At 49.6% G+C, this 27,880-nt stretch overlaps 1 protein-coding gene across 1 annotated transcript in view; it reads right to left on the bottom strand.

The window, feature by feature from the left end:
• Positions 1–24,491: 24,491 nt before the first annotated feature.
• Positions 24,492–27,880, bottom strand: part of LOC129713725 (protein shisa-9-like) — a 104,665-nt gene continuing 101,276 nt past the window's right edge. Inside the window, 1 exon segment of the mRNA XM_055662978.1 lies at positions 24,492–24,950. Coding sequence (XP_055518953.1) covers positions 24,574–24,950 — 377 coding nt within the window. The 3' untranslated portion in view covers positions 24,492–24,573.

Below are 27,880 nucleotides of genomic sequence, written 5' to 3'. Positions count from 1 at the left end.
TTTTCCCAATATTGTTATTGTTCCTTTAGGAAGGTGATGAGGAGGAATTTCTTTAGTCGGAGGGTGGTGAATCTGTGGAATTCTTTTGCCACAGATTGCTGTGGCCAAGTCAATGGGTATATTTAAGGCTGAGATAGATAGATTCTTAATTAGTACGGGTGTCAGAGGTTATGGGGAGAAGGCAGGAGAAGGGGGCTAGCAGGGAGAGATGATTGAATGGTGGATTAGACTTAATGGACCGAATGGCCTACTTCTACTCCTATTCCTTATGTACTTATACCATTTAAGAAACAGTTAGACAGCGTCAGGGATAGGACAGGTTTGGAGGGATATGGACCAAATGCAGGCAGGTGGGACTAGTGTAGGTGGCTCAGCACTTCAACTCCCCCTCCCATTCCCAATCCGACCTCTCTGTCCTGGGTCTCCTCCATTGCCAGAGCGAGCAACACCGGAAATTGGAGGAACAGCACCTCATATTCCGCCTGGGCAGCTTGCATCCTGATGGCATGAATGTTGAATTCTCCCAATTTTGCTAGCCCTTGCTGTCTCCTCCCCTTCTTTAACCCTCGAGCTGTCTCCTCCCATCCCCCCGCCCTCGGGCTCCTCCTCCTCCCCTTTTTCCTTCCTTCTCCCCTCCCACCCCCCATCAGTCTGAAGAAGGGTTTCGGCCCGAAACGTCGCCTATTTCCTTTGCTCCATAGATGCTGCTGCACCCGCTGAGTTTCTCCAGCAATTTTGTGTAGCTGGGGCATGTTGGCCGGTGTGGGCAGGTTGGGGCTCCGTGGCCCTATGACTGTACACGGGGCCCACAATTGCTCGCAGTGCTCAGGAGGCGGATGACCAGCGCATCACAGAGCCTCGGCCTCTTATGTTTCAGTGGCGACGTGGCAGGATGGTTTGAGAAGAGGAGAGGCGAGTCATGGCAGTCGGTGCTTTCAATGGAGGGAGCTCAGCTTCAGACTGACAGCTTCCGTGATCAGTGGAGACACAGCCATCTCTAATGATGAGGGTAATGATGTTCTGAATACGATGCATAAATAGAGGTTGTAATCATGCCTGTAACTCAAATACATCACTATTGTCATGTCTTTTCAATTAAATAGAATTAAACCAGCCCCATAAGAATGATGTTCTCCATAACATTTGTGTTATATTTAACACAACATTGTGAGATTGCAGCACCGTCCTAATTAGTTCCACTCTCCTAATTCTTCCCGACAGGCTGTGCTTCCGTGGATTTATGTTTTTAACTGCCTTCTCTGTCCATTTGCCGATTACTCTGTGTAAAAATAAACTCACTTCTCTCACCAATTAACTCGAGTTTGTGCCCTCTGGTATTGCCTGTCTGTTTACTTCGCTAAATCTCAAATTATTTTGAGCGCCGCGATTTTTTTGTCCCCGCTCCTGTTCCTTCTCCCAGAAGACAAGCCTTCACCTTGGACAGACACACAGAACGCAGTGGGACAGGCAGCGTCTCTGGAGAGAAGGGACGGGTGACGTTTCGGGTCGAGACCCTTCTTCAGACCTCCACCCGAAATGTTCCCAGGCAGTTGGGAAAAGGGGAAGTACAACGGGATCTGGGGGGTCCTTGTACATCAGTCTATGAAAGCATGCAGGTACAGCAGGCAGTGAAGAAAGCGAATGGCATGTTGGCCTTTATAACACGAGGAATCGAAAATAGGAGCAAAGAGGTCCTTCTGCAGTTGTACAGGGCCCTAGTGAGAACACACCTGGAGTATTGTGTGCAGTTTTGGTCCCCTAATTCGAGGAAGGACATTCTTGCTATCGAGGGAGTGCAGCGTAGGTTTACAAGGTTATTTCCTGTTATATGCTGAGAGAATGGAGCAGCTGGGCTTGTACACTCTGAAGTTTAAACAGATGAGAGGGGATCTCATTGAAACATATAAGATTGTTAAGGGTTTGGAAATGTTAGAGGCATGAAACATGTTCCCGATGTCGGGAGAGTCCAGAACCAGGGGCCGCAGTTTAAGAATAAGGTGTAAGCCATTTAGAACGGAGACGAGGAAACACTTTTTCTCACAGAGAGTGGTGAGTCTGTGGAATCCTCTGCCTCAGAGGGCGGTGGAGGCAGGTTCTCTGGGTGCTTTCAAGAGAGAGCTAGATAGGGCTCTTAAAAATAGTGGAGTCAGGGGATATGGGGAGAAGGTAGGAACGGTGTACTGATTGGGGATGATCAGCCATGATCACATAGAATGGCGGTGCTGGCTCGAAGGGCCGAATGGCCTATTCCTGCACCTATTGTCTATTGTCACCCATTCTCTTTTCTCCAGAGATGCAGCCTGTCCCGCTGAGTTGATCCAGCATTCTGTGTCTATTTTTGATTTAAACCAGCATCTGCAGCTCCTTCTTAACCCATCTTTATTTGTAGCACACCCCAGCGGTATGAACATTGACTTCTCCAATATCAGGTAGTCCCTGCTTTCTCCCTCTTTCCCTTCCCCTTCCCAGCTCTCCCACAGCCCACTGTTTCCACCTCTTCCTTTCCGAGGTCCAGTTGAAAGCTTTATCCCACTGCGTGCTGCCCAGTCAGCAGAAAGACTGGACATGGTTACAATCGAGCCGTCCACAATGTACAGATACAGTGTAAAGGGAATAACGTTTAGTGCAAGACAAAGTCCAGCTGTTGGTGTGGATGTCCGGAGCGAGACCCTTCGGGGGAGAGGGAATCTAGAGATAAGGAGGGGCTAGGTGTGAAAACACAGACAGCTGGAGAGCAGGAGGAATCACAGAGTGTAGATCAAACAGTATTGCTGATTTGATCCATGTCTGGTTTTGCTATTGAGGACCCGATCCATAATCCATGTCATGTTTCCACCATGCCATCCTGTGGAATGTAACCAACATACGTTCAGTTTGAGTAACAACTTTGACCCTACAGTACCTGTTGCTATGGTCTCTGTATGCATTTTTATTAAAGTACTTATTATGAAGTTCTATGTCTCAGTGTCAACAGTACTTTACACACAGGGAGGGTGCAGCAAGAGAAGGGGATGCTGCAGAGAGGAGAGAGGAGGAGAACTTATTCAAAGTAGACACACCTTGTGGAGATTTCGCAGTGGAGACGACAAAATGTGTAGGAAGGAACTGCAGATGCTGGTTTACACTCAGTGAAGATAGACACAACATGCTGGAGTAACTCAGCGGGACAGGCAGCGTCTCTGGAGAGAAGGAATGGGTGATGTTTCAATAGACAATAGGTGCAGGAGTAGGCCATTCGGCCCTTCGAGCCGGCTTCATGGCTGATCATCCCCAATCAGTACCCCGTTCCTGCCTTCTCCCCATATACCATAACTCCGCTATCTTTAAGAGCCCTATCCTGCTCTCTCTTGAAAGCATCCAGAAAACCGTCCTCTGAGTCAGGGAATTCCACAGACTCACAACTCTCTGTGAGAAAAAGTGTTTCCTCGTCTCCATTCTAAATGGCTTACCCCTTATTCTTAATCTGAGGCCCCTGGTTCTGGACTCCCCCAACATCGGGAACATGTTTCCTGCCTCTAGCGTGTCCAAATCCTTAATAATCTTACATGTTTCAATAAGATCCCCTCTCATGAGCAGGTTGGCTTCAGTGATGAATAAAACAGAGCTGGGCTCGGACAGCTGTCAGCAGCTGTGGACAGATGTGGAGGGAACTCAGTGACAGATGTTGGGTCCCTGATGTTCCTGACGTTCCTGTCTCCCTTCCAGGGTCCGGACGTCCGTGTTCTTGGCTCTCGACAGCGGGGGAGGGGGAGGGGGGGGGGGGGGGGGGGGGGGGGGGGGGGGAACGTGTCTAACATTGAGAGGCACTGGGCCAGTCCTCGCTGGAGTTTAGAAGAATAAGGGGGGACCTCATTGAAACATCGAATACTGAAAGCCTGGATATGGTGGACATGGAGAGGATGTTTCCACTAGTGGGAGAGTCTAGGACCAAAGGTCACGGCCTCAGAATTAAAGGACGTTCCTTTAGGACGGAGAAGAGGAAAGAATGTCTTTAGTCGGAGGGTGGTGAATCTGTGGAATGCTTTGCCTCAGAAGGCTGTGGATGTCAAGTCAATGGATATTTTTAAGGCAGAGATAGATAGATTCTTGATCAGTACGGGTGTCGGGGGTTAAGACTAGAGGGCGTGGCTTTACAGTCAGAGGGACAAAGTAAAAAAGAGAAGTGAGGGGAAGGTTTTTACACACAGGGTGGTGGGTGCGTGGAACGCGCTGCCAGGGGTGGCGGTGGAGACACATACGACAGTGGTGTTTAAGAGACTATTGGATCGGCACATGGATATGCAGGGAAAGGAGGGATATGGATCACGTGGTGGGGGGAAGTTTTTATCTCTGTCCAGGTTGGGGAGATACTCTTTCACCGTGTCTCTGTCGCTGCGCTGTAACAACTGGTCTCTTTGTTGCCTACACCAGGGATCAACTGCTAGAGAGTTGACTGCCCTGACCGGCTGGACTCGCCAGGGTCACATCAGAAACCCACAAGGAACTGAGGAGGAAATAGTGAAGAGGGGATGCCGGTCGGAGGCACGAGTCACGAGTCACATTCACCTTCCATCACAACGGGGAACGTGAGGTCCATCACTAGCGAACAGGATGGACGAGCTAGCTGCACTGGTGAGGACCCAGAGGGAGTATCGAGAGAGCAGAGTAGAGGCCATCGTAGAGTCTGTCCTCACCTTCTCCATCATGGTCTGGTTTGGCTCAGCCACCAAGCACGACATCCGGAGGCTGCAGCGAATCGTCCGATCAGCTGAGAAGGTTGTTGGCTGCAACCTTCCCTCCATTGACGAACTGTACACTGCAAGGGCCAGGAAGCGAGCGGGCAAGATCATCTCTGACCCCTCTCACCCTGGCCACAAACTCTTTGAATCACTTCCCTCTGGAAGGTGACTCCAGACTGTCAAAGCTGCCACAGCCAGGCATAGAAACTATTTTTATCCCCGAGCAGTAGCTCAACTCAATAACCAAAAGTCTGTAGCCTCCTTTTGCTCTGGTATTTTATTTAATGTTTTATTATTAATGTTTCATGTTTTATGTGTCATTCGTAACTGTCACTGTGTGTCATGTTGTCACGTGGGCGGAGCACCAAGGCAAAATCATTGTATGTGAATACTTGGCCATCTTGGTTATAGCGTATGGCAGCGCCTCGCAGCAGCGGCCCCTGCTGTCCATCTGTCCTTTTATTTTGGTCTCGTTCAATGTGTAGTTTGCTGTGGTTTTTGTATTGTTTTAACTGTGTATACATGGGGGGTGTGGGGGGGGGACTTTTAAATCTCTTCCCTGCGCGGGAGACCCGACCTTTTCCCTGTCAGGTCTCAGTTGTCGTTGGGGCCTAGCACCGTGGAGCGGCCTCCAGCCGGAGCGACCTGGGGGCTCCAGTCACGGAGCCTGCGGACTCACCATTGTGGGGCTGGCCGGCCTCGGAGCGTAGGGAGCTGTGGTGGCGCGCAGCTATGACCGGACTTTGGAGCTTCGGGGGCTCCAGCTGCAGGCCTTCATACATTCATTCATTCATTCATTCCTTCATACAATCATTCATTCATTCCATTCATTCATTCATTCATCATTCATTCATACATTCATTCATTCATTCAGTGTGATGTGTTTCACGGAGACATGGCTCCATGAGGACATCCCTGAGTTCAACGTGAGTGTGGACGGCTTTCAGTCAGTTCGGGCGGACAGGGACTGAAAGAGAGTGGCGAGTGTAAAGGTGGGCGACTTGCGATTCTCGTTAACAACCCTGGTCACATCGCAGTTCAGGAGTGTATGTGCAGACCGGACATTGAACTGATGCCTGTGGGTCTCCGTCCAATACTAGATGCCCAGGGAATTCTCACGCGCCATTGTGGGTGGCTGTTTACGCCCCTCTGTCCGCCAACCCACTGCACGTGGATGACATCATCCACACCGCCAGTGACATCATCCACACCGCGAGTGACATCATCCACACCGCCAGTGACATCATCCACACCGCCAGTGACATCATCCACACCGCCAGTGACATCATCCACACCGCCAGTGACATCATCCACACCGCCAGTGACATCATCCACACCGCCAGTGACATCATCCACACCGCCAGTGACATCATCCACACCGCCAGTGACATCATCCACACCGCGAGCCAGTGACATCATCCACACCGCCAGTGACATCATCCACACCGCCAGTGACATCATCCACACCGCCAGTGACATCAGTGACATCATCCACACAGTCAGCGCGAGAGTCCAGACACATCGACCGAGTGCTTTCATCACAATCTCAAGCGATTTCAACCACGTGACTTTGGACACTTCCCCATCCACTTTCACTTAGTGTGTGACTGTCCCACCAGGGATATGAATACATTGGACCTGCTGTAGGCCAATGTTAAAGAGGTTTACATCTCCATAGCCCTTCTGCCACTGGGTAGATCTGACCACAGCCTGGTTCACCTACTACCCAGGTAGAAGCCTCTAGCCCAGAGGCTGCCTGTGACCACAGGGTCAATGAGGAGATGGTCACGGGAGGTCTGTGATGCTCTACAGGGCCGTTTAGAGGTCACAGACTGTAGTCTCCATGGAGAGGACATTGATGGACTCACGGACTGTGTTACCGGCTACATGAAGTTCTGTGTGGATAACGTGGTCCCTGAGGAGACTGCCCGCTGTTGCCCCAACAACGAGCCCTGGGTGACCAGTGACACAAAGGCCCTTGTCAAGCAGGCCGCCAGGAACGGTGACGGGGAGGAGATGGATCAGGTGCAGAGAGACTGAGACAGGGCAAGGGTGACTACAGGGGGAAGCTGGAGCTGAAACGTCAGCAGAACGACATGAGGGATGTGTGGAGCGGGATGAAGAACATTGCAGGCTACAAGATGACCAGTGGCCTGGGGAGGGAACGCAGTCAGGACCGGGCCAACCTGTTTATTCATAGATCTGATGGTGGGGCCTCTGCCTATCCTCCCCCCTGCTCCCCGACAGACTCTCCCCCTCAATCCCCTTGCTCCACTTCCTCTGTCCTTTCTTTGCCATGCCTGACCATCAAGGCTGAGCGGGTGAGGAGGGAGTTGGGTAGACTCTGCCCAGACAAAGCCACGGGTCCTGATGTTGTCAGCCCGAGGGTACTCAAGGTGTGTGTGTGTGTGTGTGCCAGTTGTGTGGAGTACTCCAGCATATCTTCAACACGAGCCTGGAGAGGGTTCCTGTGATGTGGAAGACATCCTGCCTCGTTCCTGTACCAAAGAGGACACGTCCCAGCTCCTCCAATGACTGCAGACCGATGGCACTAACGTCACACATCATGAAGTCCTTGGAGAAGCTGGTGCTCACTCACCTGCGACCCCTGGTTAACCCTACCTTGACCCCCAGCAGTTCACTTACCAAACAAAGATGGGGGTTGAGGACGCCTGCTCGCATCAATCCACCTGCTCCATCGCTCCTATGCTCACCTGGATAAGATGGGAAGCATTGTGAGAGTCATGTTCTTTGACTTCTCCAGAGCTTTGAACACCATCCGGCCCGCACTGCTAGGGAGCAAACTGATGGAGATGCGGGTGGATGCCCCTTTGGTGTCCTGGATCACCAACTACCTGACTGGACGACCACAATATGTCAGGCTACAGAACTGTGTCTCGGACATGGTGGTGAGCAACACAGGGGCCCCACAGGGGGCGCTCCTCTCTCCCTTCCTGTTCACCATCTACACCTCGGACTTCAGATACAACTCGGACTCCTGTCACTTACAGAAGTTTTAGATGACTCTGCAATTGTGGGCTGCATCAGTGAGGGGAGGGAAACATAGAAACATAGAACATAGGTGCAGGAGTAGGCCATTCGGCCCTTCGAGCCTGCACCGCCATTCAATATGATCATGGCTTTTCGTTGCCTCTGTACTGATTTCATTGTACACTGTACAATGCATTTCGTTGTCTCTGTACTGTACACTGACAATGACAATTAAAATTGAATCTGAATCTGAATCTGAATCTGAATCGGCTGGTCATCCAACTCAATATCCTGTACCTGCCTTCTCTCCATACCCCCTGATACATATAGCCACAAGAGACACATTTAACTCCCTCTTAAATATAGCCAATGAATTGGCCTCAACTACATTCTGTGGCAGCGAATTCCAGAGATTCACCACTCTCTCTGTGAAAAATGTTTTTCTCATCTCGGTCTTAAAGGATTTCCCCCTTATCCTTAAACTGTGACCCCTTGTCCTGGACTTCCCCAACATCGGGAACAATCTTCCTGCATCTAGCCTGTCCAACCCCTTAAGAATTTTGTAAGTTTCTTTAAGATCCCCCCTCAATCCTCTAAATTCTAGCGAGTACAAGCCGAGTCTATCCAGTCTTTCTTCATATGAAAGTCCTGACATCCCAGGAATCAGTCTGGTGAACCTTCTCTGTACTCCCTGAAGCTGAATACGGAGGTGTGGTCAACGACTTTGTTGAGTGGTGTGGGCTGAATCACCTGCAGCTCAACACCAACAAGACTAAGGAGTTAATGGTGGACTTTAGGAGGAGAGGAACAGCCTATCTTCCTAAAGTTCAATCGTATTGTACTCAAAATACAGGAACAGTGGCTAGAAATTATGCGAGATCTTTACTATGGAGAAACTGACATTTCTTGAGAGTTAAGGAGAATTCATTTGAGAAGATCTGAGAAAAATGGGCCGTGTATTCAAGCCATGACATCAACTAGATAAATGCCGAGATATGGGAAGACTTATATAGAACTAGATGGTATGTTTGTGTGAATATTGAAATATCTCCAGATAGCTAATCAATGTAATTTTTTTTTAATTTAATAAGTGAACCACACGGTCATATTCCAATTTTTTAATTTATTTAACTCTTTTTTTCCATATTTATTTTTTAATTTTATTTTGATTGTTTTTCTTATTTTGTTTTATTTATGGTGATGGTGTTGCACTGTCTTGTATTTATCTCTGTGAAAAATCAATAAAAAACTTAAGTGAAAAAAACCCTCAAATCTTCTCATTATGATCATTTCCTATCCATATACCTGTCTAAATGTCTTTTAAATTTTGTTATAGTCCCTGCCTCAACTACATCATCCGGCAGTTCGTTCCACGCACCCAGCACCTAGTAAAGGAATAGGTCCTTTCCTATTAAAGAAGGGTCTCGAACTGAAACGTCACCTATTCCTTTTCTGCAGAGATGCTGCCTGAGTTTCTCCAGTATTTTTGTCTACCTTAAACATTGGGATAGTCCCAGCCTCAACTACCTCCTCTGGCAGCTCGTTCCATACACCCACCACCCTTTGTGCGAAAAATTTTGTATTAAATCTATTCACTCTCACAAGCCTGCGCCCTCTAGTTTTAGACTCCTGTATCCTGGGAACCCCTCTCTGGTAATTCACTTTATCTGTGCCCTTCATGATGTTATCAACTTCCATAAGGTCATCTCTCAGCCTACTTAGCTCCGGGGGAAAAGTCCCAGACTATACAGTCTCTCTTGACAGCTCGAGCCCTGGCAACATCCTTGTGAATCTTCTCTGCATTCCAGCTTAATCACATCCTCCCAAGAGAACGGTTCCCAGAACTGCAGACAATAACAGATATCTTTTACTCAGACGTTGGTGGGTGTTTTGTTTAGTTTAGTTTAGAGATACAGCGGGGAAACAGGCCCTTCGGCCCACCAAGTCCGCACCGACCAGCGATCCCCGCACACTAACACTATCCTACACACACTGGGGGCAATTGACACACACACCAAGCCAATTCACCTGTAAACCTGTACGTCTTTGGAGTGTGGGAGGAATCTGGAGATCTCGGAGAAAACCCACGCAGGTCACGGGGAGAACGTACAAACTCCGTACAGACAGCACCCGCAGTCGGGATCGAACCTGGGTCTCTGACGCTGTGAGGCAGCAACTCTACCACTGCGTCACCATGCAGGCCTATTACTTATATTAGATCTCAGCCTTCCCGCCTGGAACGCGCTGCCAGGGGTGGTGGTGAAGGCAGTGTTTAAGAGGCTTTTAGACAGGCACATGGATATGCAGGGAATGGAGGGATATGGATCACGTGTAGACAGACCCTAGTTCAACTGTGCTTCATGTTCGGCACATACCCTGTACGGAGTTTGCACGTTCTCTCCGTGACTGCGTGGGTTTTCTCCGGGTGCTCCGGTTTCCTCCAACACTCCAAGGACGTGCAGGTTTGTAAGCTAATTGTCTTTGGAAAAAAATGTATACTGTCCCAGGAGTGTGTAGGATAGTGCTAATGTACGGGGATGGCTGGTCGGAGCAGACTCGATGGGCCAAAGGGCCTGATTCTGTGCTGTATCTCCAAACTAAACTACACATTGTGGGCCGAAGGGCCTGTTTCTGCACGATACTCTGCGTTCTGTGCTCCAGGCCTGTTCTGGGTGAAGATGACTGGCCCGAGATGAACAAATCCTCTGTCTGTCTGTGCCTCGTGAACTGTAGCTCTGGAAGGAAGGGCAGAGGAAGGATTTATTCTCAGCCTTTCAAGTTGCATTTCAACTGTCCCAGGGAATAACATTTTAATTATCAGCAAACTGGCACTTTTTCACACACAATGAAAATGATCTTTAGTGACAGCATTAGCGCAAGATATTTTTTTTTAAAAACACAAAGTGAAATGAGTTGTAAAAATAGCATGAGAACAGGTTGTCAGATGCTGTGTTCACCAGCATCTCAAGCCCAGAGCCTGTCCAGCCGTGGGCCTACTGGGTCCTAGTGCTCTGCCCCAAACGTGGCCCACTCTGTCCCAAACAGTCCTTCCCGTGAGCGCAGGAGGATGAGGGGTGATTAGTTTAGTTTAGTTTAGAGATACAGCACAGATACGGGCCCTTCGGCCCACCGAGTCTGTGCCGGCCAGCGATCCCCGTACACTATCACTATCCTACCCACACTAGGAGACAATTTACATTTATACCAAGCCAATGAACTTACAAAGCCGCACGTCTTTGGAGTGTGGGAGGAAACGGAAGATCTTGGAGAAAACACACGCGGGCCACGGGGAGAACGTGCAAACTCCGTACAGACAGCGCCCGTAGTCGGGATCGAACCCGGGTCTCTGGCGCTGTGAGGCAGCAACTCTACCGCTGCGCCACCGGTGATCTTATAGAGGTGTATAAAATCATGAGAGGAATAGATCGGGTAGATGCACAGAGTCTCTTGCCCAGAGTAGGTGAATCGAGGACCAGACGGCATAGGTTCAAGGTGAAGGGAAAAAGATTTAATAGGAAACTGAGGGGTAACTTTTTCACACAAAGGGTGGTGGGTGTATGGAACGAGCTGCCAGAGGAGGTAGTTGAGGCTGGGACTATCCCAGTGTTTAAGAAACAGTTAGACAGGTACATGGATAGGACAGGTTTGGAGGGATATGGACCAAGTGCAGGCAGGTGGGACTAGTGTAGCTGGTACATGTTGGTTGGTGTGGGCAAGTTGGGCCGAAGGGACTGTTTCTATGCTGTATCACTCTGTGAGTCTGTGACTGTGAGTTGTGAATTGTGAAGGTAGAATGAGGAATGGAGGTGGAGGTGTTCGTGTGGGGAGATGGGGAAGGGGGGTGGTTAGTAAGAGGTTAAATAAACTTGGAGAATTCAATGTTCATACCGTTGGGTTGTTGGCTACCCAAGCGGAACATGAGGTAGTGTTGCCAACTGTCCCGTATTAGCCGGGACATCCCGTATATTGGGCTAAATTGGTTTGTCCCATACGGGACTGCCCTTGTCCCGTATTTGACTGTCATTACTTGGGTCGAGGGGACTGTCGGGTCTGACGTAGTGCAGCCCATGGAGTGCAGCAGCAGCAGCAGCAGCAGCAGCAGCAGCAGCGCCTCGCCCGTGGCCCCATCGGTCGGCAGCCCGGCCAGTTGCCCGACCTTCCGTCCTTCGCTTACCACCGACACCACCACCGCCCCTCCTTCTCATGGCCGATCATCACCTCAGCTGGCCCGTTGGCAGGGCCTTTGTGTGCAGTCCAGCACCCGGGGCCAACTCATCATTTACCCAGCCACGGCCCAGTCGGTCAACGAATTGCCATGGGGAATTTGTCCCATATTTTGACCTTTTGTTCCGTATTTGGGAGTGAGAAGGTTGGCCAACCCTAACATGGGGTGCTGTTCCTCCGGTTTGCGTATAGCCTCACTCTGACAGTGGACGATGGTTCCTCACTGTGACCTCAGCAAGAGTATGCAGACATGATTTGGATTTGGGTAGCTAAAGTAAACAGGTGTTTCTGATGTACTGAGTAATCCTTATATCATCCCAGGTCTGCCCATATAGGAAACATGGTGGCTAATCTGTAGTTGGGCCGAAGGGCTTGTTTCAACACCGTATCACTCTATAACTCTGACTCAACGTCTAACGCTCTATGACTATGACTTGCGGTCTATGGCAGAACTCACACAGAATTCCAGTGGATCGATCGCCTGCCATCCATTCCCATGGATTGGATTCCCAGGGATTCATCCACCTTAACCCCCCCCCCCCCCCCCCCGGTTTCCGAGAAGGTTTGGCGGCGAGTGTGGCAATGGATTTGTTCACAGTTACTGTAGCGTCTACAACGGCAGCAGGCACCTACTTAGATTTAGATTGGCTTTGTTATCCTAATTGACGACTGTTAATGCCTTGCTAACTCGGACACGATGAGTAGGCCCGAGGCTTCGTGGTGCGGGCTGGTCCTGCAGTTAGATAAAGCCTTCCCAAGTACCACAGTCCATAAAACACAGTTGTTACAAACAGCAGCTTCCCTCGGTGATCTTCAGCCTTGGTTATGGACCCTAATGATGCACTTAGATGTTGTTAAAAAATTCAGTTTAATTTAGCTTTTAGTTTAGAGATACAGTGCGGAAACAGGCCCTTCGGCCCACCGGGTCCGTGTCAACCAGCGATCCCCGCACACTAATGCTATCCCACACACACACCGGGGACAATTTAACAATTTAGCTGCACGTCTTTGGGATGTGGGAGGAAGCAGGAGCACCCGGAGAGAACCCACACGGTCGCAGCGAGAACGTGCAAACTCCATGCAGGCAGTACCCAAGGTCAGGATCGAACCCGGGTCTCTGGCGCTATGAGGTAGCGGCTCATTCAGTACCCTAGCTTATGGAATGGCCCTTCCATCAGCTAGGGTACTGTTCGATTCATCTCTGCTCCATTGCAGACACTAGACAGTCTCTGGAACTGATGCGCTACAATGCTGAGAACTATATTCTGCACTCTGTATCTTCCCCTTTGCTCTACCTATTGTACATGAGCTTGACGTGATTGTATTTATGTTTAGTATATCTGTTCTGTTTGCAAAACAAAGCTTTTTACTATACCTGGACACACGTGACTATAATAATCCGAAATGTAAACCTACGAGCTCTTAAAGATTCACTCCACGTATAAACACACTGCAAGGATATCTGCATTGGGTGGCACGGTGGCACAGCGGTAGAGTTGCTGCCTTATAGCGCTTGTAACGCTAGAGACCCGGGTTCGATGCCGACTACGGGTGCTGTCAGTACGGAGTTTGTACGTCCTCTCTTGCTTGGGTTTTCTTTCTTTTTTTAAATTATAATTATATCGGAAGCAACTGTACAAAGAATGACTTAACAGTTCTACAACTGCAGCACAGCTTCATTTTTAATATTTTACAAACAGAATATTGAATTGAAATAAAAAAATAAGAAAGGAAAGCGAAAGATGAAAAGAAAGAAAAAGAAAAGATATAATCTAGGGGGTGCTGTCCTGTGCACGGCTGTCCAGCCAGTAGCTGTCTGTCTCTTCATCTTTTTATTTTTTATTTTAGTTAGTTAAGTGTTTTGTTTGGAGTTCTAGACTTTTTTGTGTGGGGGGTGGTGGGGGGGAGGGGGAAACTACTTTTCAGGGTCCCTACCTGGTCGGAGAGGCAGCTTTTCTCCGGGCTGCAGCTTCGACCCGTCCTCGCGGCCTACCTGCGGGCCTGGAGCGGCGTTTCCTGTCGCGGACCGCCCAGAACCTCGGCTTCGGCGGCGGCACAGCGCTGGAGCGCTATCGTGGAGCGGGTGATGCCTTGCCTGGGTCGCCGCGCTGGAGCTCCGGTGAGCTGAGACCGCCGGGAACAACAGCGCGGAGCTGCGGGTCTGAGGAGCGACCAGCTGCAGGCGGCGGCGCTGAACTTTACACCGGGAGCCTGGGATCTCACGAAGAGATCGGCAGTTGTGGAGCTCCATCCGGCGTGGCCTTGTCGGCTTCAGAAGCCGCGGCCTCCAGTACGGAGGCGGCCGTTCCAGGGTTCCCATGCCGCTGTGAGGCCTCTCCCGACGCCGGAGCACCACCACCCGGCGAGAACGGCCAGGAACATCGGGCCTCCGTAGAGGCAACTGTGGAGGCCTCAATAGGCCAGACTATGGGTGAACTGAGGTTGGGGACTGGACTTTGTGCCTTCCCTCATGGTGGGAGCCATTGTGGGGGGATGTTCTTTGTGTTTAAGACTCTCATTGGTGTTATGTCTGTATTCTTTCTTTGTGTGCTGCAAAATGGCAAAAAGCATTTCACTTCATTACACCTCGGTGTATGCGAATGTGACTAATAAAAACCTTTGAATACCTTTGATATCCGTCGCCCGCTCACCCAGCTTAACAATCGGTTTTGAGTTTGTGTTCAACCATTGTATTATGCAAGAAATTCAATAAAAGGAGACCATGTTTTTAAAAATGGATCTGGTTTGTCAGTCAAGACAAGTCTGATTTTTTCTAGATGTAGTGTCTGTCATTTCCGTAATCCACATCTTCACTGAGGGGACTGTTGGCTTTTTCCAAAATTTAATTATGTTACTTATGTGGGTTTCCCCGAGATCTTCGGTTTCCTCCCACACTCCAAAGACGTACAGGTTTGTAGGTTAATTGGCTTGGTGTGTGTGTAAACTGTCTCTAGTGTGTGTAGGATAGTGTTAATATGCGGGGATCGCTGTTGGACGCAGGCCCGATGGGCCGAAGGGCCTGCTTCTGCACTGAATCTCCAAACTAAACTCAACTAAACTATTCCCAACCTCAGGGATTTATTTGAGCTAACCTGAACCGTGGTAATATTTTCTGATGTCGATCCCGAATTTGGGAATATTTTTGCAGCCAATCTGAACCTGAGGAATTTCTTTGAGCCAATCCCAACCTTGGTAATTTTCCGGTTGATCCCAAACTTGGGAATTTCTCTGGAGTTCATCACAACTTCAGGAATATTGTGGAGCCAATCCCAACCACAGGAATTTCTGTGGCGCTGCTGTGTGGCATCATTCCAGAGAGTTTCCCCGTGTGTTCCCGTTCCTGAACCTACAGCCGTTATGCACATTACAAAAAAGAGCAATAAGAATTATCAATAACGTTGGATATCTTGAACATACCAATGTATTATTCTTAAAGTCACATACACTGAAGTTCACCGATCTGGTTAAATCTAAGGGCGCAAATCATGTACAAAGCAAGAAATAATTTACTTCCAGGAAATATACAAAAACTGTTTATGGAAAGACAGGGTGGGTATAATTTGAGAGGGGAACATAATTTAAAAAAACTCAATGTCAGAACAACTTTTAAAAGTATGTGCTTAGCAATCTGTGGGGTGAATTTGTGGAATGGTCTGGAACAGGAGATAAAACTTAGCACAAACATAATTCAGTTTATAAAGATGTACAAAAACACAGGTTTAAAAGGATATTGGGATGAGGATAGGTGATTGTGAGTGGGATATTTGTTATACTGATTGTATTGGGAAGGGTGATTATAGGGTGATGGGTTGTATATATGACTAAGATCAGTGGCGGACTGGGTCTAAAAATATTAGTTGCCAGGAGACAAAGGGGGCCCACTTCATCAGGGGCCCACTTGCCATCGGGCAAGCTGACACCCTGGCCAGCCGCTGAGTAGACTCTCCCGACGCCGGGGCAACACCACCCGGTGAGAACGGCCAGGAAGATCGGGCCTCCGTAGAGGCAATTGCGGTGGCCTCAATAGGCCTGACTTTGGGGTGAACTTGGGGTTGGGGACTGGACATTGTGCCTTCCCCCACAGTGGTATCCATTGTGGGGGGATGATTTTTTGTGTGTAAGATAATCCTGTTAGTCTTTGTCCAAGATGGCTGCCGTGAAGAGAGAGTGGACGCTGGCGCGCTTTAGCTGCCGCTGCTCTCTCTTCACATTGCGTTTTTGATTCTTTGTTTTTGGACTGAATTCTGTTTTTAATTTGTGTTTCTGTGGTCTTTATTATTTATTTTATTCTGATTATATGTTTATATTCCTGTTAATCTATGTAAGGTGTCCTTGAGATGTCTGAAAGGCACCCAATAAATAAAATTTATTATTATTATTATAATTATTATTATTATTATTATTAAGATACTGTATAGTATATGAGGGTTTTTTCTTTTATTTTTCTTTTATTTTTTTCTCTCTTTTTAGTATGGCTTTGTAAATATTTGATTAGTGTATAAATGTAAATAATTTGGTGTACATATAGCTGCTGATGTACATACAGCTGCTGGTGTACATATGGTGTACATACAGCTGCTGGTGTACATATGGTGTACATACAGCTGCTAAATTTGTATGTTGAATAAGGGGTGGGGAATTAATAAGCTTTGGCTTCTTCCTGCTCCTTTTCGGACACATACGATTTTATTTATTTATAGATATTGTTTATGACACTCTATAAATATTCTTGTTTTGTATTTTGTATGCTGTTTCACACTGGCTTTTTATTCTTTTATTCTGTTCGAAATAAAGAATTAAATAAATAGATAAATGCTCCCAGCAGAGGGATGACGTGCCCTCACCAAGCTGGTGGAGGAACACACAGAGGCCTCTGATGTGGCCTGGCCTCTGTCTGGCACATGAGGAGAGGGAGGGAGAGAAGTCGGCATTCTGTGGGATTCAGGAGAAGGAGAGGTGACCTCACTAAAGTGTTTTGGTTTAGTTTAGAGAAACTGACCCTTTGGCCCAGCGAGCCCGCAACGGCCAGTGATCCCCGCACACTAAAACTTTCCTACACACACTAGAACCAATTTTTACATTTACACCAAGCCAATTAAATTACAAAAACCTGTACGTCTTTGGAGTGTGGGAGGAAACCGAAGATTTGGGAGAAATCCCAAGCAGGTCACGGGGAGAACGTACAAACTCCGTACAGACAGCACCCGTAGTCGAGATCGAACCAGGGTATCTGCCGCTGTGAGGCAGCAACTCTACCGCTGCGCCGTCTTCAGAATGCTGGGAGATCCTGAGATTCGTATGGAGGGCAGTTTCCTGGGCGAGGAGCTGGTTGCCGAGCTCAGGGGAAAGGCAGGGCTGGAGAAACACCTATCCAGGCTCAGTCACTGAAGGAACAAGGTTCAGGGGGTATGGAGAGAGGTAGCTTTGAGTAGAGAAGCACAAGAGACTGCAGATGCTGGATTCTTGAGCAACACAAGTGCTGGAGGAACTCAAATAGACTCAAAATGCTGGAGTAACTCAGCGGGACAGGCTGCATCTCCGGAGAGAAGGAATGGGTCGAGACCCTTCTTCAGACTGATCTGAGCTGGAGGAACTCAGCAGGTCAGGCAGCATCTGTGGTGGGGAATGGACAGATGATATTTTGGTTTGAGACCCTTCCTCCTCATTTACCCAGGGAACTCAATCCTTGCTCCGAAAAAGGGTCCCGACCCAAAGTCACCTCTCCATGTTCTCCAGAGATGCTGCCTGACCCTCTGATTTACTCCAGCACTTTGTGTCTTTTTGTGCAAACTAGCATCTGCAGTTCCTTTTTTCTGCAACTTATTCTACACACTGGGCACAGATAAGGGCAAGTTACAAGCAATTGACTTCCTTCAGAATTGATTAATTAATGAGAAGCATTAAATTATTAATTTAAACATATTTAAATGTGTTTAATTTGAACTGTTAGGTGTTAATTATTTCAATCCCTTTGCATTTTTAATCTTTGGCTTATTTTAAGAGCGTAAATTTTTAAATACGTAGCTTTTTCTATATTTTATTGAAGCTGGGAGAAGCGTTCAAATCTTTTGGGAGTTCTGGCAATCAGTGGGATGTGGTTCAGTATCTGAGAGAGGGGTGCATGGGGCCCACCAACAGGTTTAGTTTAGAGGTACAACGCGGAAATAGGCCCTTCGGCCCACCGTGTCTGCGCCGACCAGCGATCCCCGCACACTAACACTATCCCACACACTAGGGACAATTTACATTTACACCAAGCAAATTAACCTACAAACCTGTACGTCTTTGGAGTGTGGGAGGAAACCGAAGATCTCAGAGAAAACCCACGCAGGTCACGGGAGAACGTACAAACTCCGTACAGACAGCACCCGGAATCGGGATCGAACCCGGGTCTCTGGTGCTGTAAGGCAGCAACTCTACTGCTGCGCCACCTATCCTGGCGATCCTCCCCTCGGCCTGGATAGAATGGGTGTGGAGAAGATGTTTCCACTAGTGGGAGAGTCCAGGACCTGAGTCCATGGCCTCAGAATATAAGGACGTACCATTAGAAAGGAGGTGAGGAGGATTTTTTTTCCACAGTGGGTGGTGAATCTGTGGAATTCATTGCCACAGACTGACAGATTCTTGATTAGCACGGGTGTCAGAGGTTATGGGGAGAAGGCAGGAGAATGGGGTTTGGAGGGAGAGATAGATCAGCCATTTTTGAATGGCGGAGTAGACTTGATGGGCCGAATGGCCTAATACTGCGCCTATCACTTATGAACTAATGAGGTCCCAGCACTTCCAACCAGACAGGAGCCAGGCGAGGTGAGGCTCAACCTCGGCCTGCTGTTAAGGAACTACCTCCACGCCAGCTCAGTTTCCTCTGTGTGCTGTGTGTCTCTGTCTCATTCACTGTGAACCTTGACGCGCTATCACAACCAGAGAGAGGTGGGCTGTTGGCTTCCATTCACAATCTCAACAGTGATGGCAGGGGACAATGGACAATAGGTGCAGGAGTAGGCCATTCGGCCCTTCGAGCCAGCACCACCATTCAATGTGATCATGGCTGATCATCCCCAATCAGTACCCCGTTCCTGCCTTCTCCCCATATCCCCTGGCTCTGCTATCTTTAAGAGCTCTATCTAGCTCTCTCTTGAAAGCATCCAGAGAACCTGCCTCCACCTGAGGCAGTGAATTCCACAGACTCACCAACTCTCTGTGAGAAAAAGTTTTTCTTCATCTCTGTTCTAAATGGCTTACTACTTATTCTTAAACTGTGGCCCCTGGTTCTGGACTCCCCCAACATCGGGAACATGTTTCCTGCCTCTAGCGTGTCCAAACCCTTAATAATCTTATATGTTTCAATAAGATAGCCTCTCATCCTTCTAAATTCCAGAGTGTACAAGCCCAGCCGCTCCATTCTCTCATCATATGACAGTCCTGATATCCCGGGAATTAACCTTGTGAACCTACGCTGCACTCCCTCAATAGCAAGAATGTCCTTCCTCAAAGTTGGAGACCAAAACTGCACATAATACTCCAGGTGTGGTCTCACTAGGGCCCTGTACAACTGCAGCAGGACCTCTTTGCTCCTATACTCTTGTTATGAAACCTGTTGCATCCGGTCCCCACCCCACGCTCTCCCTCCCTACCTTCATCCCGGGATCTCTCTGCACTTTTCTCCTTGTAGTGCAATAACAATAGCAGGGAGAGGTGGGGTGGGGCTAACACTTTTATTGACCACCCTGACCTTGGTCCATGGTCCCACCGGTCCTTGTATCACATAGAATGGCGGTGCTGGCTTGAAGGGCCGAATGGCCTCCTCCTGCACCTATTTCCTATTATCTCCTGCTTCCTCCATTATCCCACCACCCAGTGGGAAGAGGAGGAGCTGGAAAGATGCCCTCCTTGCCCAGGAGTTGATTTGTCCCGGCGCTGTGCTTAGGGAATACCGTCCGGAGATTCCGGGAGCGGTCCCTGGAGATTCCCGTGTCTCCCGGTCCCTCACAGTAGGGACGTATCCCATGATCCGAAGGTTCGCTGCACCCAGGACAAGTGGGAGCGCGGCGTTCCGAGATTGTATCCGGCAACTGACCTCCCCCCTCCCCCATCCTGCTTGGTGAACTCCTTTTAGTTCAGGGCTCCAGCACGGAAACAGGCCCTTCGGCCCATCGAGCCCACACTGACCATCGATCACACTAGTTCTGTGCTATCCCACTTTCTCATCCACTCCCTGTACACTAAGGGGCAATTTACAGAGGACCAATTGACCTACAAACCTGCAAATCTTTGGGACGAGGGAGGAAACCGGAGCACCCGGAGGAAACCCATCTGGTCACAGGGAGAACGTGCAAACTCCACACAGACAGCACCCGAGGTCAGGATTGACCCCGTGCCTCTGACACTGTCAGGCAGCGGCTCTACCCTCCACAGCCTCCGTGACTAAACCACAGACCCAAACCAGCCATTGTTGTGGTTTCCATGGGACCAGGCAGCCATTTTAGGGAGCGGAGTGATCCTGGCCCAGACTAGGGTCTCTGCCACCCTGCCCCTGCCCAACTGTGGCCTGTGTTTCGGGTCTTTGAGATTGACGAAGGAGTTGGTGTGAGCAACCTCAATGACCTCCCCTCGCTGGTACCTGAACCGTCCCACAGAAGTCGGGACAGTTCTGATTTTGGGGAAGGGGGGCTTGTGAAACCTGAGACCCTTGTCATATTGGTCAATATTTGATTAAAGTCACCATGTTGTAGGGAAGATGCTGTCAAGCTGAAAAGGCTGCAGGAAAGATTAATGAGGATGTTGCCAGGACTCGAGGGCCTGAGCTACAGTACAGGGAGAGGTTGATCAGGCTGGGACTCTATTCCTTGGGGCGCAGGTGGATGTGGGGTGATCTTATAGAGGTGGATAAAATCATGAGAGGAATAGATCGGGTATATAGACTGAGACTTTTACACAGAGAAGGAAAATCGAGAACAAGCTTTAATCTGATGAGGGGGAGGTTTAATAGGAATCTGAGGGGCAACTTTTTCACACAAAGGGAAGTGGGTGTATGGAACGAGCTGCCGGAGGAGGTAGTTGAGGCAGGGACTATTTAAGAGACATTTAGACAGGTACATGGATTGGACAGGTTTGAAGGCATATAGGCAAGTGGGACTAGTGTAGATGGGGCATGTTGGTCAGTGTGGGCAAGATGGGCCAAAGGGTCTGTTTCCACGCTAGATGACTATGACTATATCGGGCCAACTTTGGTACACACACATAACCCAGCCCCGGATTGATGACTATCCACATGGGAGGAGGGCAGCTCCGTCCAGAGGCAGCCGGAACCACTTTAACACAAGCGGGCACTAGCAGTGGGTCCCGATAGACAGGTAAAGTGGGCAGCCACCCACCTCAAACCGAGATCGTACAAAAGACACTGGAGTACAAAACCTGATTTATTCATAAAATCCTGTTTCAGAATTACAACTCAGGATGGTGTGAAGAAGCACAGAATTGACACCATTGGAAACTACCAGCAGGCAAACAGAGGCGAATAAAGTCGAAACTGCCTCCAATAACACTGAAGAATACATTTGCCCGCGTAGAAATCGAAGAACAGATATCGTACAGCACATTTACAGGCAGTGGGATACATAGAAAGAAAGTTTGCTATTCTCTACGACCGCAGTATAAGGAAGCAAGGACCTTCTCTGTAAATGTCCGTCTGCTTTGACCAGGTATCTCCCTGCCAAAGAGCTGCGGACTCTGGGGCCTAGGCTTCTGCCTGGGCCTGCTCCCGCGAGGCGTAACCATGGCGACAACTGAGTGGCCGGAGCACAGGGCCTACGCCGGAGACTGACAGAGAGTGGAATCGGAACGGAGGAGCCGCCACCCGCAAAGGTCACAGGTTCACGGTCGAAGACAGACGCAAAAAAGCTGGAGCGACTCAGCGGGGCAGGCAGCGTCTCTGGAGAGAAGGAATGGGTGACGTTTCGGGATCAGCCGGTCTGAGACGTCACCCACTCCCTCTATCCAGAGATGCTGCCTGACCCGCTGAGTTACTCCAGCATTTTGTGTCCACCTTCGGTTTAAACCATCATCTGCAGTTCCTTCCTACTCATAAGTTCAAGGAGCAGAATCAGGCCAGGACTACCGTTCCATTCAATCATCATGGCTGATCTATCCTTCCCTCTCAACCCCATTTCTCTTGCCTTCTCCCCAGGACCCCTGACATGGCACAGATTGCGGCGAATGGCTACTACAGGCCTTGTCCTATCATTATTTTCCCTCTGAGTCTTGCGTTCAGCACCGTCCCCCCTCCCCGGATCACAATGACCTGCCAGGATGTGTAAGGACTAGGAGCCAGAGTAGGCCGCTCGGCCCCTTGACTGCTCCACCGTTACAGTACCACTGTCCTGTCCTCGTGGTGGCAGTGGCACCCAGGGCTGGGCAGTTTGCCTCAGGACCAGGGGGAAAGGGAATGGTGGGGCAGGCCCTACGCCACCCAGACCTACGCCCACCCTCTGCTTTACGTGCCGCATGAAATGCAGCGCTAGTCACCGTCCCAGTGGTCACACCATTGATGATGCAGCACCTACTGTCCATGAGCATGGAGGTAGAGGGTCTCGACCCGAAACGTCACCCATTCCTTCTCTCCAGAAATGCTGCCTGGCCCGCTGAGCTACTCCAGCTTTTTGTGTCCATTTTCACACAAACCAACCTCCCTTCCACTGACCCAATTTATAGGCAAGGCCAGCAGCAGCATAATCAAGGACAAGTCGCACCCTGGACAATCCCTCTTCTCCCCTCTCCCATCGGGCAAAATGTACAGAAGTGTGAAAACGCACACCTCCAAATTCAGGGGCAGTTTCTTCCCAGCTGTTATCAGGCAACTGAATCATCCCACCACAACCAGAGAGCAGTGCTGAACTACTATCTACCTCATTGGAAACCCTCGGACTATCTTTGATTGGACTTTGCTGGATTTACCTTGCACTCAACGTTATTCCCTTATCATGTATCTGGCTCGATTGTAATCATGTATTGTCTTTCCGCTGACTGGTTAGCATGCAACAAAAGCTTTTCACTGTACCTCGGTACACGTGACAATAAACTAAACCGAAACTGGGGTTATGGGGAGAAGGCAGGAGAATGGGGTTAGATAGATCAGCCATGATTGATTGGCGGAGTAGACTTGATGGGCCGAATGGCCTAATTCTGCTATCGCTTGTGAAACCATCCTGTGTCTGAGATGTCACCCTCCAATCCCTGCTCCCCTGTGTTTTAAATAGTCTGATATATTCCTGTACAAACATTTGGACAAGTTACACAATCTAGGTTGCACAAACCCCTCTTGATGAGGTCAGGTTTGGAGTTCAGTAAAAATATACATTACTGGGTTGTCTTTTTTTTTTGCTAAATGTTGTCAAAGGCCACCACAAAACAGAGCACTTTTTATCGCCCCCACTGCTGATAGCACAGCGCTCCCCACTGCCATAGATCGCCTCGTTTACCCTCCCCCTTCCCTCCCCCCCGCCCGCCCCTCCCAATCTCGCTCACTTTGCAAGCTGAGCATCTGAAGGAAAGATCTGGCCTCCTGTACACCGTCGAGACCAAGCGTAGACTCACCCGCCTCACACTTGTACACGGCCTGCTGGATCTCCAGATCACGAACCCTTTCAACCCCCTTCCCATTCCCACACGAATCCTTCTGCCCTGGGCTTCCTCACCAAACATGAGGAACAGCAACGCCTCATGTACCACTTGGGCAGCTCACCACATCAATTTCATGTATTTTGTGTTTTTTATTTATTCTGGAATAAATAAAGTTCTATTGTTTCGTAACATAACCCCATAGTATAAACATTGAGAGTCTGAAGAAGGGTCTCGACCCGAAACGTCGCCTATTCCTTTTCTCCAGAGATAGACAATAGACAATAGACAATAGGTGCAGGAGAAGGCCATTCGGCCCTTCGAGCCAGCACCGCCATTTAATGTGATCATGGCTGATCATCCCCAATCAGGACCCCGTTCCTGCCTTCTCCCCATATCCCCTGACTCCGCTATTTTTAAGAGCCCTATCTAGCTCTCTCTTGATAGCATCCAGAGAACCGGCCTCCACCGGCCTGTGAGGCAGAGAATTTCACAGACTCACCACTCTCTGTGAGAAAAAGTGTTTCCTCGTCCCCGTTCTAAATGGCTTACTCCTTATTCTTAAACTGTGGCCCCTGGTTCTGGACTCCCCCAACATCGGGAACATGTTTCCTGCCTCTAGTATGTCCGAGCCCTTAACAATCTTAAATGTTTCAATGAGATCCCCTCTCATCCTTCTAAACTCCAGAGTGTACAAGCCCAGCAGTTCCATTCTCTCAGCGTATGCCAGTCCTGCCATCCCTGGAATTAACCTTGTAAACCTACGCTGCACTCCCTCAATAGCAAGAATGTCCTTTCACTCAATACCCCCTCCTCCCCCCTCATCAGTCTTTCCCTCACCCCCCTCTCTCTCACCCCCCCTGTCCCTCACCTGCCTGCTGCCCCTGAATATCCTCCCCCTCACCACCCGCTCCGCCCCGGGCACTGCCAGCTGTTGCCCAGATGCCCGCTCCCCTCCCCTCCCCTCCCCCCCTTTGTCGTGGCCTTTGGGACAACAGACGCGGGCGGGGTGGGGGTGGGGGGGCTACACTGTCACCTCGGTCTTGCTGTTGGTGGAGAGGTGGTGCTGGCTCTGCTTGTAGTGTAGGGGTGGGCTGAAGATCTCGGGGAGGTGCTCGATGCTGTACTGCCGCCTGGCAGCGTAACCCTGCCGCTGTCCCGCGCCCTGCCCTGCGCCCTGCCCCACGCCCACGCCCACCGTCTCCCAGCCCTTGTAACCCGAGTTGAAGTGCGGGTGGGTGTTCATCTGACTGCCTTTGGTCTTGTGCCGGGCGGTGGGGGTGAGGAAGGCGCACAGCTCCCCCGACTGCCGATCCTTCACTGCCGGCAGCGAGCGGCCGCTCACCGGCAGCTCCATCACCGGGTAGCGCTTGCCGTAGAAATCCTCCACCGCTGTCTCTGCTGGGGAGGGACACTGGTTAGAGAGGGGTAGCAGCGACAGGCGGACACGATGGGCCGAACGGCCTAACTCTGCTCCTGTGACCTATGAACTTTCTCTCCTATGTTCACTGTGTGTGTGTGAGTGTGTGTGTATGTAAATGAGTGTGTATGTGTGTGTATGTAAATGAGTGTGTGTGTGTGTGTGTGTATGTAAATGAGTGTGTGTGTAAATGAGTGTGTGTGTGTGTGTAAATGAGTGTGTGTATGTGTGTGTATGTAAATGAGTGTGTGTGTGTGTGTGTGTGTGAGTGTGTAAATGAGTGTGTATGTGTGTGTGTATGTAAATGAGTGTGTATGTGTGTGTGCGTGTGTGTGTGTGTGTGTGTATGTGTGTGCGTGTGTGTGTGTAAATGAGTGTGTATGTGTGTGTGTATGTAAATGAGTGTGTATGTGTGTGTGTGTGTGTGTGAGTGAGTGTATGCGTTTATGTGCCAGTGAGTGTGTGTGTGTGTGTGTGAATGTGAGTGAGTGTGTGGGTGTGTGTTAATGTGTGTGAGTGGGTCTATGTGTGTGTTAATGTTTGTGAGTGTGTGTATGTGTGAGTGTGTGTGTATATGTGTGCACACGTGTGTGTGTGTGTATGTGTAACGGTGTGTGAGTGTGTAAGTGTGTGAATGTGAGGCAAGTATCTTTACACAGAGGGGGGTGGGTGCTTGGAACGCGTTGCCAGGGGTGGTGGTGGAGGCAGATATGTTAGTGGTGTTTAAGAGACATTTAGATAGGCACATGGATATGCAGGGAATGGAGGGATATGGATAACGTACAGGCACGGTGGTGCAGCGGTAGAGTTGCTGCCTTACAGTGCCAGGGTCCCCGGTTCAATCCCGACTACGAGTGCTGTCTGTACGGAGTTTGTACGTTCTCCCCGTGACCTGCGTGGATTTCCGTCAAGATCTTCAGTTTCCTCCCACAATCCAAAGACGTGCAGGTTTGTAGGTTAATTGGCTTGGTGTAAATATAAATTGTCCCCAATGGGTGTAGGATAGTGTTGATGTATGGGGTTCGCTGGTCTTGGAGGGGCCGAAGGGCCTGATTCAGTGCTGTACCTCTAAACTAAACTTGGCATCGTGTTTGGCACGGACATTGTGGGCTGAAGGGCCTGTTCCCGTGCTGTACTGTTCTATGTTAAATCAAAACCGCTGCTGAGAGACCAGTGCCCGTGACTTGTTTTGATTCGATGCTGTCTATGTGGAGTTTGCACGTTCTCCCTGTTTTCAATTGGCGCTGGGGTTTCATGCCACATCCCAGAGACGTGCATGTTGATTGGCTGCTATGAATGATCCTGCTCTACACCGAGGGGAGTCGGAGGAGTGGATTGGAAGTGGGTAGTCTGTGTCGTGATAATGAATGGGATGATAGGATTGGACTTAGGGCCAGCAGTGGCTCGATGGGCCAAATGGTCTTTAGTTTAGTTTAGTTTGGAGATACAGCGTGGAAACAGGCCCTTTGGCCTACTGAGGACACTAACACTGTCCTACACACACTAGGGACAATTTACACATATACCAAGCCAATTAACCTACAAACCTGCCCGTCTTTGGACTGTGGGGCGGCGGGTAGAGCTGCTGTCTCACTGCACCAGAGTCCTGGGTTCGATCCTGAACTTGGCTACTGTCTGTGTGGGGTTTGCACGTTCTCCCAGTGACCATGTGGGTTTCCTCCGGGTGCACAGAGTCTCGGGTTGACACACGGAGTCTCTTGCCCAGAGTCGGGGAATCGAGGACCAGGTGAAGGGGGAAAAATAGGAACCTGAGGGGTAACCTTTTCACACAATGGGTGGTGGGTGTATGGAACAAGCTGTTTGGAGGTCGTTGAGGCTGGGACTATCCCAACGTTTAAGACACAGTTAGACAGGTACATGGATAGGACAGGTTTGGAGGGATATGGACCAAACGCAGGCAGGTGTGACTAGTGTAGCTGGGGCATGTTGGCCGGTTGGTGCAAGTTGGGCCTGTTTCCACACTGTATCACTCTATGATCTGGTTTCCTCCCACATCCCAAAGACGTGCATGTTTGCGTGTTAACTGGCCCCAGTGTGCAGGGAGTGGATGAGGAAGTGGGATAACACTGAAGGGGTGATCGATGATTGGCATGGACTCAGTGGGCCGAAGGGCCTGTTTCCTGTGCTATGTCTCCAAACTATAACTAAGAACTAAAAGCAGCCCGCGAGGAAAATGGTGTGACAATGATGGGTGACTTTAATCTTCGTGAAGGACGGACAGGTCCTGTTGGCGTGGGTGTTTAGAAGGGAGGCCGCAGACTGCTCTGTGGCCTTTTTACTGGATCACATTGTGGAGCCGAGACGAGCCGAGCCGGGAAGGGGTTTATTTTTCCAACTGCTCATGCATAATGACTCAGATTAATAAATAGTTAAAGGAACCTCAGGGAAGACTGACTAACTCGAAAGAATTTCGTATTCTGTTTGAGAATTAGAAGCTGGGCCTCGATACTGAAACTGTGTCTCGTCCTGAAACACAACCAATTAAAAAAATAAGGGGGATGGAGATGCAGGGAACTGCAGGTGCTGGAGTTCTGAGCAAAACACACAAAGTGCTGGAGGAACTCAGCGGGTCAGGCAGCGTCTGTGGAGGGAAATGGATAGGCGCCGTTATAAGGGCCTGTCCCACTTTCACAATCTAATTCACGACCTATGCCGAGTTTGCCCTCGACTCATGGTCGTCACGAGGTCGTAGGTAGGTCGTAGCAGGCCGTGATGCTAGTCGTAGGTACTTGTGGCATCAAGTAGGTCGGGGCGTTTTTTCAACATGATGAAAAATGTCCACGAGTAGAAAAGGTCGTGAATTAGGTCATGAAAGTTGGACAGGCCCTTAACATGTGGGGACCCTCCTTGAGACTATCCATTTTCCTCCACAGATGCTGAGTGACCCACT

Source organism: Leucoraja erinacea, chromosome 37 (assembly GCF_028641065.1).
Source record: "Leucoraja erinacea ecotype New England chromosome 37, Leri_hhj_1, whole genome shotgun sequence".
In the NCBI taxonomy this organism is placed as follows: Eukaryota; Metazoa; Chordata; class Chondrichthyes; order Rajiformes; family Rajidae; genus Leucoraja; species Leucoraja erinaceus.
This window is presented reverse-complemented; position numbering and strand designations above follow the sequence as displayed.